This window comes from Gavia stellata, chromosome 8 (assembly GCF_030936135.1).
Source record: "Gavia stellata isolate bGavSte3 chromosome 8, bGavSte3.hap2, whole genome shotgun sequence".
Taxonomy (NCBI): Eukaryota; Metazoa; Chordata; class Aves; order Gaviiformes; family Gaviidae; genus Gavia; species Gavia stellata.
The window spans coordinates 19938068-19954444 of record NC_082601.1 but is presented as its reverse complement, the minus strand read 5'-3'; the positions used below and the strand labels follow the sequence as shown (position 1 = coordinate 19954444).

Below are 16377 nucleotides of genomic sequence, written 5' to 3'. Positions count from 1 at the left end.
GAGCGTAGCGGGGAAAGGCGCTAGGATAATTTCTTTTCAGTTTTTGAGGAGTACAAGTGTGCGTTTCCTGAGATAAGAGGGACAGAGGTCTTCTGTTTATTTTTGTCACTGTCAAAAAGGTATTTTCATGTACTTAAAAGATAACAGCTCTTGCATACCTTAAAGTAAAATGCCAGCAGAGAAAAGGCATCTGTAATTTTCACTGGAGTTTGTTGAGTGATCTCACCGATATTCCTTTAAAGATTTTATGCTTGCTGGATTTATCTTGCAGTAAAGCCTTAGTGCCTTCTCACTACTAGTATTTTAGAGCTGGTTAGCTAAAATATATCAATAACCAGCAAGAAAAAGCCACTTATTTTTACTGTCAGGTTAAGAAGCCGGGGTGGAACAATTTGCAGCAATATCAAAGCCTCTCTTCTGTCTCTTTCTTTCAGAAAGTACCTCTGAGCCTGATGCACGAAGAACATACACTCTACAGAATTACTTGAACAATGACTATAAGTACAGAACACATAATTTGCAGTGGATTTCAGGTAATTCATTTCTATATGCAGCGTGAATGTCAAGAAAATGTACTACCTTCAGTAAACACATACGTTCATGCTGAGGTGACTACTGTATCCTGAAAAAAAGTTAAATTATTTAATGGTGCCATTATAGAAAGGTGCATAGCTCAAAGAGTTATGATCTTTTTTTTTTTTCCCCCCCTTAGAAACCCGTTCACATTCATGGCAAGCTATATTCTCCTACTGCTAAAAGGGCGTACTTGCTTCTATGCTTTTTTGTAGTAGCATGTTAATACTCTGAAGCACGTCAGCTTCCTGTGTATCAGGCTATCAGGGAACAGGAGAATACACGGTGCTTTTCCTTTTGAATATGCCTGGTGCCCCAAGGGAAAGAGATGTCCGAAGGCAGAGGCTGTGAGCCCCAGGACTGCATTTTGTGAATGTTCTTGTGCTATAAGCATCCTTTCATTGCAGAAGTGGGAAACACAACATTGACCAGATCTTTGAATTTTATTTCCTGTTTAAAAACTTAAGGGAAAAGAGAAGTAACTGATGAGCATTTACTTGTTTATTAGCAGCTCTCTTGTTCTTCTAGGAAATCAGTATCTTCACAAAACAGCTAATGGGGACGTCCTACGTATCAATGCTGACACAGGAACATCCTCAGTACTCTTGGCGAATACAACATTAGTACGTTGACTTATATATAATATACGCAGGCGTTGGGAAAGGTACTGAATTTAGTATTTTGTTCTGCACAATTTCTTTGGAATAAGTGCGTAATGTGTTCCTTTTGCCCTTTGTTGACAGGATAAATACAAGGCAACCACAGTTATATTGTCTCCTGACCAGAAGTTTGCTCTTCTGCAGTACAGCTATACAAAGGTACAAGCGCACTTTACTTCTCTGAGGATGAAACTAGGAAATAAAGGTTTGGGAACAACTGAGCGAGAAGGTGGTGTTGAAAGTAGGGATGGCAGAGACCGAGAGAGCATGAGGTAAATGCAGGAAGATGGATGAATGAGATGGATGTCTGCAGGGGGAACAGTGAAGTTGAGCAGACAGGAGAAGAGAGACTGATATTGTCTGTGAGCTTGGCAGAAGAGATATGACTGCCTGAGAAAAGAAGCTGAATAAAAATTGGATGGAGAGATATCACAAGGAGAGTGAGGCTGGATGGTTCATCTGGGGAGACAAGCTAGAAGAGTAAATAGTCATGACTGTCCAAGGAGTTGTGTGGGTAAGGAGAAGTGATGAGTAGATATACATAGCATGTATGTGCAAGCATATATATGGTTGTTACATTGTGGTGTTAGGACATAAGAGTTTGGAATGGAGGTGAATGATAAGCAGCACGTGCTTATAAGAGAAGGCTGTCCTCTTGCGCTTGGAGTGGACTTGGGTGTCCTTGCTCCCTACTGTCAGCAAGCACGTGGAAAACCTCCAGCACAATGCCTCATCCTGGCTTGGTACTGAACCATGTAACAAAGGTCAACCTATGTTTATGCCAGCTGGCATGAAAACCTGGCTCTGTGTGCCACTTGAGGACAGTTACAGAAACCTAATGGAGGCGATAATTTGCCCTACAGTGTGTGCACTGAGAAGCCAGTAACTTTGTTGTTTCCTTTTTTTTATAGAGAGCTGCCTGTTTTGTTCGTAAAAAGCTCAGTGCTGATTTGTGCAGTGTGCAAATACTTAAGCACTGTGTCACTGAGCTCTGTGTACATCTTCTGGCTTTGCAGTCCAAGAATACCTCTCACACTGTGCCAGCCACAATCCGTGCACGCAGTCATCACTTTTTTGCAGTTTTAGCTTCCTTGCTAGGTACTAGTAAGGCAGTTACCTTTTGTCTTTCTGAATTGTTCAGAATTGTTTGACGTTTTACTGTATCAGTAGCGGCCACCCTAGACATCCCCTCTACTCATGATTTATTGCTCTATAGTATTTTATTTGTTGCAGTTATTAGAGTTAATTTTATTTTAAAGCTGAAGCAAGATCTTTTAACCTTTATATAATAGTGTGATTGAAAGTTACGTTATTATTAATCTTTATTGCAAGAAAACAGTAACAACATGAATCATGAGGATGGAGACACTTCTTATGTAATAGCCATCTGGTGGTGTAGTACTAAGTTATTGTTTTATATCTTCATACAGATATTCAAGAACCGTCCTAGAAGGTAGCGTTACTGTAGCATGTCAACACCGTGGGCTAAATCAAACCTCTTCAGCCCCATGTCGTGAACACATTTAAATGGGTCTGCATTATTGTCATCATCTTTCTCTCTAAGTGCCCACAGAGTGATACAGACTGAATTCAAGAGGCAGGTTTTTGCGAGAAAGGGTTAATTTCTGTGACAATATGAATGGGAATAGGTCACCCTGGAACTGGAGGAGCTGCTATAGAAATACTGCTGGGACTTGTGAGGACTACTAAACAATAAGATGCCAAGTTAGATAATACAGCATGGAAAATGAGACAGAAAACAGCAAGTGTGCCAGTAAGGCAGAAGGAGGAGGATTAACTGTGCATAGCTATGATAGTCTGCCATGTAGCTAGAAGGATTTCTGAAAAACAGATGCAGCATCTCTGGCCTCTGTATGTCTGTCCTTAATCAGTCAGTGGCCTCTGTCATAGTATTTAAGTGATGATCCCAGAGGCGTGGTGATGCTTTAGTCTTTTCTTAAACCTTGCAGAGATTTGTTACGCTTGTAAATTCATGGCATTCCGTCTGTCTTAAGCAAAACTGTGAGGAGGGTTTCAGAGGTAATTCAAACTGTAAGAGATGTGAATCCTGGTGAAATTTATTTTCTTAACATTAAAATAATTCTTTTGCAGTTGTGGAGGCATTCCTATACAGCTTCATATCACATCTATGATTTCAATAGCAGGTCAGTAATTTTTGCACACAAGACGTAGTTTTAACATTATTTTGCAATGAAATGATATTTCACTGATTTCTCTTAGCTGCATTTTGTTTTTGTTTTTCCAGTTCTATCTTAGATGACGGACTACTACCTAATGATATACAATATATATCCTGGTCACCTGTTAATCACAAACTGGTTAGTAAAGATAAGTGCAACAGTTGTTTTTGTACACGTGACATGGAAGCTCACATTCTCTGTACCCTTGAAGTTTTGGGACTTTCCTACTGCTAGATAAAGTAGCTGAACTAGTTTCCAAATTGACTACTGTTGCTTGAAAGACTCCAAAATCCCTCTGTGTTTTGTTTTGTTCTTTAATGAAAACGCATTCCTGTCGTAGTCATAGAGTGCACAAATGCACAGGAACTTCATGTTTTTACAGTTGCAGACAGTAACTCATCCTTTTCAAAGGCAGCAGCATTACAATTGTCTGCTTACTCATCACTGTAATTTTTATCTCGTAATTACGCCATAAGCAATGAAGTGTTGATGGATGCACCTAACAGGGATTAGAGGCTCAAAATCTCTCTTGTACTCTTTCTCACTGTCCTTTTCTTCCTCCTCTTCTTCCCAATCCATGGCAGTCGTGGCAGCCACTGTGTGCACATGTGCAAGGCTTATGCATTCCCTGTGGTGAGCATTGGATCTAACTAAAGATCTAGCACAGGAGAATGTGACGTTTATTTATTCTTATTGCTTGTAGCATAGGTATTATAGAGCCCAACCACAGAAGCAAAGGATGTTGAAAAGAGCTTTCTGCATTGCAGAGCGAAGCTCTGGAATAAAACTGTGTTGTTCAGTTGTTGGAGTGAAAAAACGGGGGTGATTAGAGAGACGGGCAGGTGCCAAAAACTAGTGGAGTTCTGAGCACTACTGAAGAAACGCACCATCTTTGCAGGTCTACTAGCAATGCTGAGACCCCCATCAATGTTTTACAAAAGTACTGATGCTTTTCTTTGAAAGACAAATCAGTGGAAAACAACTCCTAATGAAGTAAAATAAGCTTGTATCTCAGAATAGCGATACAGTAATCATGTCATTTATCACAGTTGATTGTTTTTTGCGTCTAGGCCTGAAGTCAGGTTGCTACACGTGATTTGTATTAGTAATTCAAGTTTGTTAAGTATCAGTGATGTTTGGTGAAATGCAGCTTTCAAAGACAGTTTATGTCATCTGATGTACGTAAATTTCCCACTAGATGAGGCAAAGGCAGGAAGTAGGATTTACTCTAATTGTAATCACAATGATGTTTTGCAGGCATATGTTTGGAATAATAATATTTATGTAAAAGCTTCACCAACAGCAGAACCTGTGCAAATCACTACAAATGGAGAAGAAAATAAAATTTTCAACGGAATACCAGATTGGGTATATGAAGGTAACTATGTCAAGTATATTTTATTTTGCATTATGATGTAAAAACTTTGGTTTCTTGTAATTACTTTATTATAACTGTTATCTCATTTCCTATAATTGAAAAGTTCAAAATAATGTCAGTTGTATTTTAACAGAAGCATGCATCCTTACCTGAGCTTAATACCTGACTAGTGTGAGGATCTAAGAATGGAAATGAGTTCACCTAACTTGCAGTGTGTCACTGGAAATCATAGTGTCTGAATTAGCTTCATATGATAGATTATAAGCATTGATCTAACATCTCATTTCAGAACCCCAACAAACAGTCTGCACTCTGGTATCTGAACTTCAATTAAAAAAAAAAAAATCCTATTAAAACTAATGAGAACAGTACCTAGGATAGAAGAGCCAACTTAACAATTATAACTTAAATGCATTTTCATCTCTTTCAGAGGAAATGTTTGGCACCCATTCTGCTCTGTGGTGGTCTCCAAATGGCAATTTTCTGGCATATGCAGCATTTAATGATACAGAAGTTCCTGTTATAGAGTATTCCTTTTATTCTGAGGACACCTTGCAGTATCCAAAGACCATTAGAATCCCATATCCCAAGGTCTGTGTTATTTATTAAACATGGTTGTTCTGCAGTTTCATTAAGAGAGTAGTCTCATTTAATCAGTTTCTGCTAATGAAAATATTGTCTGTCTCTCCTCAACAGCTTGCTGTGATTACTCTTTCTGAAGTCAACAGCATCTGGCAGTGTTAAAGTATTTTATTATCTCCCGAGGAAAGCAAAAAAAAAAAAAAAAGTACGATTTAAGGTTTTGTTGTTTCACCAGAAAATTTTGAGATTTGCAGTGCCCCTGCAAATGATTGCCTGTTGCAGCACAATGTAGATGTTGAGCACAAGTAGATGTTGAGATAAAAAACATTTGGGGAATTGAAGTTGGTACAAAGTGTTTGGCAGATGTACATTATGTTAGGGTTGTACGTGGTATTGATAATGGAATCTTCTTCAACTAATGTAGCATTTCTAGTTGTTGGATGCTTCCTATATTGAGATGAAGGGGAAGAATCTGCTGATGGAGTTTCTTTGCCCACACATACAGCTCTTTCAGTTTCAGCTGTGAGAGTGAAGCCTTTCGTGCATGCAGCTCCTTCTCCTCCCCCTTCCTCTCCACATGACTTCTGCCCACTGCTCATGGCACAGCTGGCACTGGGCTAAATGGTGTGAGTCAGAGGCCAATACGGTCCAAACAGGTTCTTTCAGATACTTTACATGTGGAGGGTTTAATGTTTACTACAAGATTTACCAGCGTGAAGTTATTTGACATTACACGAGATTTTGATTTAGCAGAACGACACGGCAATGCACTTAAGACACAATACAAGTACAAATTATGCTTGGAGTACAACAATTGTACTATACTGCTGAATTGCAATACAAATGTGGGTCTCACTGCTGGTCTCTGTAATATGCTCACCCCCACAATGCTGGGCATCCCCATTGCTGGGAAGGAGTACATGGGTTGAAACCAGGCTGGCTCAGAAAGATGTTTTCACTCTTTTGATTAACTGGGACAGAACAGCTGACAGCCAGCTGATCACTCGACTGATAGAGCTGTTTGTCTGGTGTAAAGAGGCCCTACGGTCCTCTTAGTGCCAAGCTCAGCTTTCTCTGCAGCAACCGTGGTCAGTCACTCCCTACCCTTCCCACAGCTTCAGGAGCACATGGCCTTTGCCTGTCCCCTTGGAGAGGGGTCACTGATGCTCACGGCGAGCCGCTGGGCTCCATGACAGCTGCAGGGACTCTGCCCTGAGCGTGGCGCCTGTGAATGAACTCCCAATTGAAATTGCACCTATTATTAAAACCACCTTTTGTTTGGAATATTGCTGACTTTTGGAGATGGGTCAGCTATAGCTACTTAGCTGTTATGATGAGGACTTAACTAACTAACTTGTACTTCTAAAGCAGCAGTACTTACTGACACAGTTATATTGCTGTCAGTACCTAGTAGCACTACAGTAAAAATAGTGGTGTCCATGCTACAGTCACAGCTTTGTTGTATAGGCAGCTATTATATGATCACTTGATGTAAGGTGTCAGTTTACATGAAGAAGCACTGTTCTGTCTGTTAGCAATGTATTTGATTCACTGTTAGATACTGTGTATGGCATGTGGGACAAGATACGGTCAAATACTGCTTTGGGTACTGCAAGGCCTATGTAGTTACGAATGTTTCTAAATGTAGTCTTTCTCATCTAGAAATACATAATTAACATTTTCTATAAAAAAAAAAATACAAAGGATAATTTATGTATCGATCTTAAGAACTGCATTTAGGAACTTGTCTTTTCACATGTTTGAAGTTGGATGGTTCTACCTGACTGTCTGTAGTAATTTCTTTGTCTATAGCTTCAAACACTTATTTCACCAAGAATATTCTCTCTTCAAAAGTACAATGAAAAACTTTATTTTTAGGCAGGAGCTAAAAATCCAACTGTGCAATTCTTTGTTGTGGATACCAGCTCGCTTTCTGCTGTCCGCGTTGCTGAAATTTCTCCACCTGCAGAAATAAAATCAGGGTAAGAAATTTTGGTTAAATGTTTGCTTGGTTTTTTTGGTGGGAGAGGAGGAGCTTTTATGTGTGACCACCCTATATTTTTTTTTTTTTTCCCCAGTCATGCAGCTCTGGTAGCAACAAGATTTACCAGAGAAAATCTGCACAGAGATTATCCTCCTAGTGATTATATATAGATGGCATATTCCATGTATGTTATATTCAGAATGTGACAAGTTCTTGGCTCATCACATTCAGTGGAGTCTAACTATGGTGAAGTCATTTCACAGTACAACTTTAATATGAGCAAGTTTTGGTATAATCAAATTATAATATATGTATTCCAATTCACTGGGGGGGAAAAAAACCCAAAACCTTAATGGTAAGTGAAGATTTTATTTCATTGGAAGCAGACTCCTTGCTAAGGCAAGGTATCATGGTTGTCTTTAGATTTATACTTAAAATGTTTGTTTTCTTTGGAAACATGGTGAAAACCAGCACCTCTCACAGTAAATGGAAAATTGTATTTCTCAAAATGCCACTGGAAATGCACAACATGATACAAATGTATTTTGTAAAGAGCAGCTAAACTGATTTAAAATGCGTGCACACAGAATTTGGTATCCCAGATCGTGGGTTTTGTTTTGGCTTTTTAAGTGTTGTGGAAATTTTTAGAGGTTTGCACTTACAGACATGATGGGTATGGAAGCACAGGTTATACTGATAAACTTCAGAAAAACAGAAGAGGTCTGTAGCTAGTGCATAAAACCAGCATTTTGTACATGGTGGCCAAAAAGCTGTAACTGGAGTATCAGTGCTGTTCTGTTTCAGTCCTCACCACAGTGTAACTAACGTCTCTGTTAGCTGAGATACACAAGTTTTTATGAATATGTTGTTCTTTATCCTTTCTCTACAGTAACACTGCAATAGCTAGATGTTACATAGCTGTTGTTCACTGTTCTTCTCCAGATTTTCAGTGCCTAAGAATTATATAAGCCCTTTATGTTTTGGTCAGTTCTGGTTAAGACCTTTGCTGTCTTACAGTCACGTTTTACCTTTTGTTAACACCTAATGAAAGCTGAACAATGCTGCTGTGTGACCTGGGGAGAATAACCATCATTTGTCTTCCAGCCTTGTACCCATCTGGTTCACGCAGGCCTGAGTTACATAGACTTAATCTATTTTTAAATGAATGTAACACACTGTAAATCAGGATTAATACAAAGATAAATCATGTCTTGAATGATGAGTGGAAGGATCGAAACTCACTCTTTCTCCCAACGGCTGATCCAAATAATGGTTAAGCCTGCAAATGTTGAGGTGGGCAGAACAGATCTTGGGGAATTTTGCAAGAGCAAAAGTACATGAGTAGGAAAAGGCAAGCGACATGCTGTCGGGTAGTTTTGCTCCTGGAAGCACAAACTAATGAATATTTGCATAGTATGTATATTTATACCATTTTATGACAGGAAATGTTAAATCTGTTTTTACTTCCTTGGAGCTAAATTCTGAATAAAACTAAGTTTGAATTGGTGGCATACCTCACCCCACCCGCCTGGGTGAGGATTTTGAGGGGCAGTGCCCCTGCAAATGATTGCCTGTTGCAGCACAATCCAGAGCTCGTTGTATGTGCAGCGGTTGTACCCCCACGTTTGAAGGGGGCACAGCACACTTCTGTTTCAGAGAGAAAGTTTTATTATTTGTCAAGGAGATGAGATGGTAGATGAAACCTGACGCTTTTTGCACTAATGACCAGCGTGAAGTCCGTATAGCGTTTAAACACCACTTTTAGCATGATGGGTACAGGGGAGTGCTGTTGGCTAACAGGAGGATGAAGGCAATGGATGCTTCTTGTCTGAAATGATCTGTCCTAAAAATAAGTCGTCTTCAGAGTAGAGAGCTCCAGACGGTGATTGCAGGAATATCCCTGCTCAGCAGCAAATGACGAAGGGCAATGCAAAACTGCTGTACTCTATACTCAAGTTAATTGCAACTTAGTTAACATCTCATGGGTTGTTGAAAACTGAAGGTGCATTCCTAGTCTCTATAATAACCTTAAAATATTTATTGTGTTATAATAATAGCATAATAAATAATTTTTTTGTTTTTCCTTGTACTCTCCATCTTGTCTGATGGATGATTTATAGTCTCCAGAATTGTTAACTTCTCTCACTTTGAAGGAACAAAAACTGGGGCTAATTCCCCTTTTACAAAGCAAGGGAAACCACTATTACAGGTACATGAAGAATGGCAGTTTCTTTTTTTTTTTTTCCCCCCAAACAAGCTCCTGCAGAGTGCTTTTATAATATTATTAGTCTAAAATATACTGTTTGAAGCCAGCAACAGTAGCAATTAAATGACCTACCAACTTCCCAGTCAAATATGAATGTGAAAGTAGACCTTTTGTAAACATGATTTCTAAACTGCAATTTAGAAATAAACCTGAAAGTGGTCGGTAACCAGTTGGCATATATTTTTAATCCATCCACGCTAATTGTAGTGTTTTCTTTTTCTCCACACGCCGCCACCCCCCCACCCCCCCCAATCACGAAGATACTCACTCTCATCACAAAACTTCCCACACATTTTTGTTAACTAATTTTGGGGAAAAAGGGAACATGAACTTGGAACTAAGTCAAATGTGCAAATTCCAGTTAAAAATGTATACTTGCCTTGGAGGGGAGGTTTGTTTTATTTTAGTTCAGAAGGCTTCTAAGAGATGGGAGAGATCTAAAATAAGAGAAGACGAGTACATCTAACAGATCGTAATGATAAACAAAACCACTAAATTTTGTGTGGTGCCTTTTTAAAATTAATATACAGGAATATTCATGAAAACGATATTTTTTCCAGATACTCCAGTTCTTCATGTTAACTAGTTGGTATTCTGAAGATGAAAGTAAAATATTCAAATAGTAATATCTGTTCTTGGTACAATCTCTCCTTGCATTCTAACTAATGGAAATAAATACTAAATTGAACAAAGATACGTATCACTCAGAAGGTGCTTAAAGGCAATGAACTTCATGCAGCTAAGGATAAAATTCCAAAATCTAAGGCCCATACAACTTAATACAACTTAATATTCAGAAGAATTTTCTCTAGATGCACATAGTACGAGATTTATGAACAGTCTGGAGTAGCTATTATTTCATGCATTAGAGGATAGTGATCTGTCTGTTAGAATTTAATTGCAGTCTTTCTGGAAGCGAGTATGTACAAACTATCTAATTCTTTATTGTATGAATGAAAATAACCAAGGCATCTACTAGCAGCAAAAACAATTGGCAAAAAAAAATGACACAGTTAGGTTTGCATCGTTGTTTATCGTTGAAGAGTAGATTGAAATGAAAATAGCCAGATGAGTTTCACTCAGTGAATTGATGAATGCTAGTGTATAGTATGCTATTACAGAGAGGATTTTAAATATCTAATGCAATTGCTGTTTTCAGGGATCATTATTTGAGTACTGTAACATGGGTGACAGATGAAAGGATCTGTCTGCAGTGGCTCAGAAGAATTCAGAATTTTTCAGTCCTCGCAGTCTGTGACTTTGAAAATGCTACTGGAAACTGGTTGTGTCCACGGGTAAGAACAATGAGGTGGGAGCATCGCAATGCTTGAGAAATTAAACTAGAAAGGAGTAGAGTATCTTTGTATGTTTATCTTTGTAGAAACATAGCCTGATGTAAAATAAACATAATTGTTGTGGGATTGTTTGTTTTTTCTTTCTTAGGAGAAACAACGTACGGAGGAAAGTACAACTGGCTGGATTGGCAGAGTGAGTGTTCAATTTCTAAAGCTGCCAAATGCTAAATAACACTGATAATTAAGAAAATTTCACGTGAGCCTCTTGCCCGTTGCAGTGCCTCTTGTGTGCAGGTCTGATCTAGTCACTTGTTGCATTTTACATCTATAGGAAAAAATGGTCTCAAATGGAGCCGCTGGGCCACCCCACTCCTGGTTTTAGGCTTTTGTGGGTATGGGGTTCTGATCTCCCAGGCTGGGCTGACAGTGCAGCTTGGCTGGAGCTGTAACTGCATCCTCTGTGACCCATGCATCATGTTCAGCTTGGCAATAAGCAGAGTGCTCCTTTTTCATTCTGACCTTCAGTAGAGGTAGATAGGGGAGTGCAGGAGCGAGGCTTCAGAATTCCCTTTGTTCTAGGGGAGTTGTCAGCTATGCTGGCTACTCTCCAGTCTTCCTGCCACCTCCAGCATGATCTAGGGGATAAAATGTATTAAGAAGTGTATCCTATAACCTTTGAATTGTATTGGAGGAAAGGCGTAGAGGACAAAAGTAATTTTTAGCATTTCAGGTTGCAGCAAACCATTCCAGGTTCTCCTTGAGGTTTTATTTATTTTCCCCCCACCCAAAATATCCATTGGCAAGAACTGGGGACAAGATGCATATAACTGACCAGACTAAAATTTTCATACGCTTCTGCCAAACCCATCGCTACTGTCTGGATGATGCTTTCCAAGCTGCCTCTCAGTCCTTTTGTACATGGTAGAGAGTAGGCACCTAATGAACTACACAGAAGATCTGGGGGAAGTGAAGCAGAGATGCAAAAGTTCAGACTTGGAGGGAGAAATGAGTTTCAGAGTTTTTGATGAGAACACAGAGTACACTTTCCACTCCCGCATTTTCCACACACTGATTATGCTTTAGTCACTAATTCACTTTTGAAGTCAAAAATGAAAGTTTAAAGAAATGCAAAGAGGGAGGCAACAGCAGGGATGAAATCATCCGCAGTATGAAGATGAGAGATCAACCCACCTGCTGTCAAATTTGATATGGAAAGGAAGGCCTTAACGCTGACACATTTTGCTTCTCTGCAGCAAAGGCTTCACAATTAGACAATGTGATGATCAAGCTGCAGACTTCGTAAACAGTTGTGCAAAATGAGAGGGCAAAATGCGAGTCTGTGCCATTAAACTAGGTTGTTGGTTTTTTTGTTTCTTTTAAAGAGACAACCCGCATCTTAGGAGCTGTTGGAAGAAAAAGATAATCTCACTGTATGATTCCTCAATTTGAGAAGGGAGTGGAAAGTAGGGAGGATTGAAGAGGGGATAGGAAAGGTATATTTATTCCTTTCTTTTATTCTTGTCTACTTAGGGATGATAAAATGACCCTTGACTGGTAAGGGATATTTTTTTAATAAATATATGAGAGATGTGTATATACATGTGTAGGTATATATGATTCATGTAAGTGTATATACAAACTTAAGTAAATCATATATGTGTGTAAAATATAGACATATACTTCTCTCTTTGTATATATCTATAGTGGTTTTGTCTTTTTTTTTTTTTTTTTGTAAATAGAGATGAAATTATACTTAATCTAAGAACACTCAGAACAGCCTGTGTTACTGTATAAGGCTTCCAGGTCATGAGCTAAGTTAGAGCTTGCCAGTTGAGTTGAAGGAAAGTCACACTTTGAAAAAGCAAGGCTGTGATAAGGGAGAAGCTAGCAAAATATTTGCCAGGTTATTTTTTTCAAAAATATTGCTAGGGAAGAAGGAGAGATTATCTGGAGCACATGGGTTAGGAAGACTCAAGTTCTGTCATTGCTTACTGAGTAACGAGAGGCAAGTGACTTCCATCTTTCTGTTTCACTTTCTATTTCAAAAATGGGTATAGTGTCAGTTGCCTAATTAATGTTTACATGTTTTGGACATATATCACAGAAATAACTTATTTCACTCGACTCAATTTCATTCCTCTGGTTTTCTTTCTACCATGTGGAGCACATCCAGATGATGGACAGTAGAAGGAATCCATTCATTTCCGTCACTCCCAATTGATAAATGGGTAGTTCCTTCATGAAAATACCATTCCAGTTTGGGGTTTCTGGCATTCTGTAATCAGCTACTTACTAGAAAAATTTCCTCATGGAAAGCGGCTTGTTTTCTTCGAAAAACGGGGGAAATTTTTCACTGTGAAGCTAAAAAAAAAATAAATTCACAAATACATGTTTTAAAATGGGAAATTCAAGGAAAACACGTATTTGCAATGTTTACATTCTGTAGGTTACAGCTGCCTGTTGGCGTTGGACAGAATAAAACAGTGACTTTAAAAGTAGATGCACATATTGTTTCCTAAAATGGTAGGAAACCAGGAACACCTGTAGGACTTCAGATTCAAGGGCGGTGGGAGTGGACATTGGTCATTACCAGGGCTAATACTCAGGAAACTCTGCTGCTTAAGGAGCAAGAAAATATTTTAACTGTGTTCACTTTTAGGGTAGTGGCTACAGGTTCTACCTGCTAAGTCAGTAGACAAAATTTTTGCAGTACATTCAGTAATGCATTGTTTTAAGTATTGAAACTCCTGTTCAGAGATACCAAAACCTAAATTTTAGAATTTTGGTTTTGGAGTTCTGTTGTTTGCTTTAATAGACGTGTCTCTTGTGTTCAAGTTTCAGCCATCTGTCCCTCACTTTGCACCCAACAATGCTACCTACTACAAAGTCTTCAGCAATGCAGTAGGTTACAAGCACATCCATTACATAAATGGCTCACAGGTAAGTAATAAGGTGTAGGACAGTCACTACTGCCTTGTGTTTCTCCTGGTAATTGAGGAGCTTCATGTTCCAGTTTTTTGCCTTGCCTTTTTTCCCCTACCCTCCAGGCTCCAGTACCTATTACTACAGGAAAATGGGAAGTAATCAGCATAGAAGCTGTAACCAATAACTTTTTGTAAGTATTGTAATTAAGATATTGATTCCTATCAGGAGGGCTTGTAGCAATGGTCTAAGCAAGCAGGGAGGGAGAAAAAGGAGAAAGTGTAATTTAAGTCATTAAAAATCTGATCTAAACATGTAAGATAATCCCTTAAATATTGTAACGTACTGTAAGCATTTTACCAAAACCAGTATGTTTTGCTTTTATAGATACTACATTAGTAATGAAAATGGTGGAATGCCAGGAGGAAGAAATCTTTATAAGTAAGAAATCTTTGCTGCAGTATGAATAAAATATTTATTAATGAAAAAGACATTTTAAGAAAAAGCATTGCAAAATAAAAAGGTTAGGATGTTTATAGTCTAATGTGGGATCCTATATAGGATATTTAATTAAAATCAGTGCAGGAGTATAAACTGTAAAAACAACTAAAATATTTTTCTGTAAATTTAGTTCATAAAGGGAAATTGTGAAAAGAAACAACCAATCCTCAAGCAACAAACCTCTAAAAAAAAACCTCTCATGCTTTTTTTTTTGCTATGATTGTAATTCCAGTATTAATTGAACTCAAAATTTTAAAGTCTGCTTTCTCTACTTTTTAAATCAATAAGGACTTTACTCCTGAATTTTATCATATTTCATACAGTCATCTTATTTAAAAAGCATACATTTGTTTAGCATAGTTTAAAAAAGAAAAGAAAGTCTTCCATCTCTGAAATTAAGCTCGTCTACTTTGCAGAGTGCTCTTGGAAAGCAGTCCAAATTCTACTAAATGTGTTAGCTGTGATCTGAATCAAGAAAGATGCCAGTATTACTCTGTGTCCTTCAGCAAAGACGCACAGTATTATAAGCTAGATTGTCATGGTGAGTATATCTGGAATTAATTGACATAAACATGACTCACTGATTAGTTGGGTGGGGAAGTTCACTTTGTCAAGATCTTGATATGCACTGCGTAACAATGATACGTGTTGATACTGTTGGATAAATGCATTGGCAGCGGAAAAACATACTGCCTCCTAGGCTCAAAAGCACCGTGACAAAAATTACAAGGATAAAATTTGACAGTTCTATCTATCAGTAGACCTGGAAGAGGTGCAAAATGCTCCTGTCCGCTGTGCATCTCCTCAAGAGCTGCACGGGGATCTTTGTCTGTAGAAGGAATTTGGAGGCTCTGGGAGCAAGGCGAGCAACCGACTGGGTGAAGAGAAGTGCTGTATATGTGGGAATAAAATTAAGATAGGTAGTGCTGTTCAAAAAAAAAATCCAGTGAACATAATCGTAAGTTAAGCAGTGGGACTGTAGTCTGTCTCTGACCTGTAAGTGCTTGTGCTAGATAGTACAAGGGATAAACTAATCAAAGGGTGGGGAAAAAAATCTTCTCTAAAATTTCCTTTAAATTGAAATGTATGTTGTTTTTTAAGATGCCAAGATCTTCCTTGATCTATGGGCTACAAGGACACACAGACAGCAGATAGGGAATTGTTCTGTCAGGTTGTAGAAATGGTTGTTTGAAGAAGGCTGCTGTGGTCTCCACGACAAGGCTTACTGATTTCCAAACCATGGTCCACAACTGATGGGTAGACTTTGCTACAGAGGGGAAGTTTAGTTCTTCAGTATCTCACAATCATGTGGCTCACCTTGCAAGACAGTCTGAATATTTTATGGGAACCTTTGGCATGAGTTTGGGCCCTCCTAACTTAAAATTCAGCTTGTGCAGATTGGAGGAAAACAAGTTCTGAGCTTTTATGATTCACCCACTCCCAATCACTTGGCAAGGGTTGTGTTTTGAGACAGTATGCAAACATGAAGGTTTTGTGCTCTATTAACAGGTCCTGGCCTGCCTATATCTACTCTGCACAGCAGCAGTGATGATCGAGGTATGGGATTGTGTTGAGCCAGAAAATTGCACTGTAAATGTATTTTAATTTTGTTCCCGTTGCTTAGTATAATAATTAAAATGTCAGTTATAAAGGGTAAATCTAATTTCAGTTAATTGCTCTAGTATAGTTAACCAGAAGAATCAATTATATAGCTTGGCATATGTTTATTCATAGTTTATTTAATATTTTTTTACATTGTGCTAGAAAACAGTGAGTAATGTATGACTTATTTACTGGATAATTGTTCAGTTTTTCTGAAATTGCATTTAAATGAAAACCAGGGAAACCAGCTTTATGGTTACTAAATTACTGAAAGAAAACTGTATTGTAAACATTGAATCTGAGAGGAGAAGCAAAAACTGCAGTAAACTAAGACTGCAATGTAGGTTGCCATCATCTCAGATTGAATTTTTAAAGTGGTTCATAATTAAAGAGCAATGCATTTGATACTAATGT

The 16377-nt window shown here is 38.4% G+C and overlaps 1 protein-coding gene across 1 annotated transcript in view; it reads left to right on the top strand.

Moving 5' to 3' along the window:
- The window catches only part of DPP4 (dipeptidyl peptidase 4), a 39907-nt gene that overhangs the window by 8063 nt on the left and 15467 nt on the right, over window positions 1-16377 (top strand). The window contains exons 3-17 of the mRNA XM_059820534.1: window positions 435-533; window positions 1102-1196; window positions 1317-1391; window positions 3345-3397; window positions 3499-3571; window positions 4691-4811; window positions 5242-5402; window positions 7272-7375; window positions 10803-10938; window positions 11087-11131; window positions 13774-13878; window positions 13986-14053; window positions 14248-14301; window positions 14778-14902; window positions 15871-15918. Of these exons, the coding sequence (XP_059676517.1) occupies window positions 435-533; window positions 1102-1196; window positions 1317-1391; window positions 3345-3397; window positions 3499-3571; window positions 4691-4811; window positions 5242-5402; window positions 7272-7375; window positions 10803-10938; window positions 11087-11131; window positions 13774-13878; window positions 13986-14053; window positions 14248-14301; window positions 14778-14902; window positions 15871-15918 (1362 nt within the window). The remainder of the gene's footprint in view (window positions 1-434; window positions 534-1101; window positions 1197-1316; window positions 1392-3344; window positions 3398-3498; window positions 3572-4690; window positions 4812-5241; window positions 5403-7271; window positions 7376-10802; window positions 10939-11086; window positions 11132-13773; window positions 13879-13985; window positions 14054-14247; window positions 14302-14777; window positions 14903-15870; window positions 15919-16377) is intronic.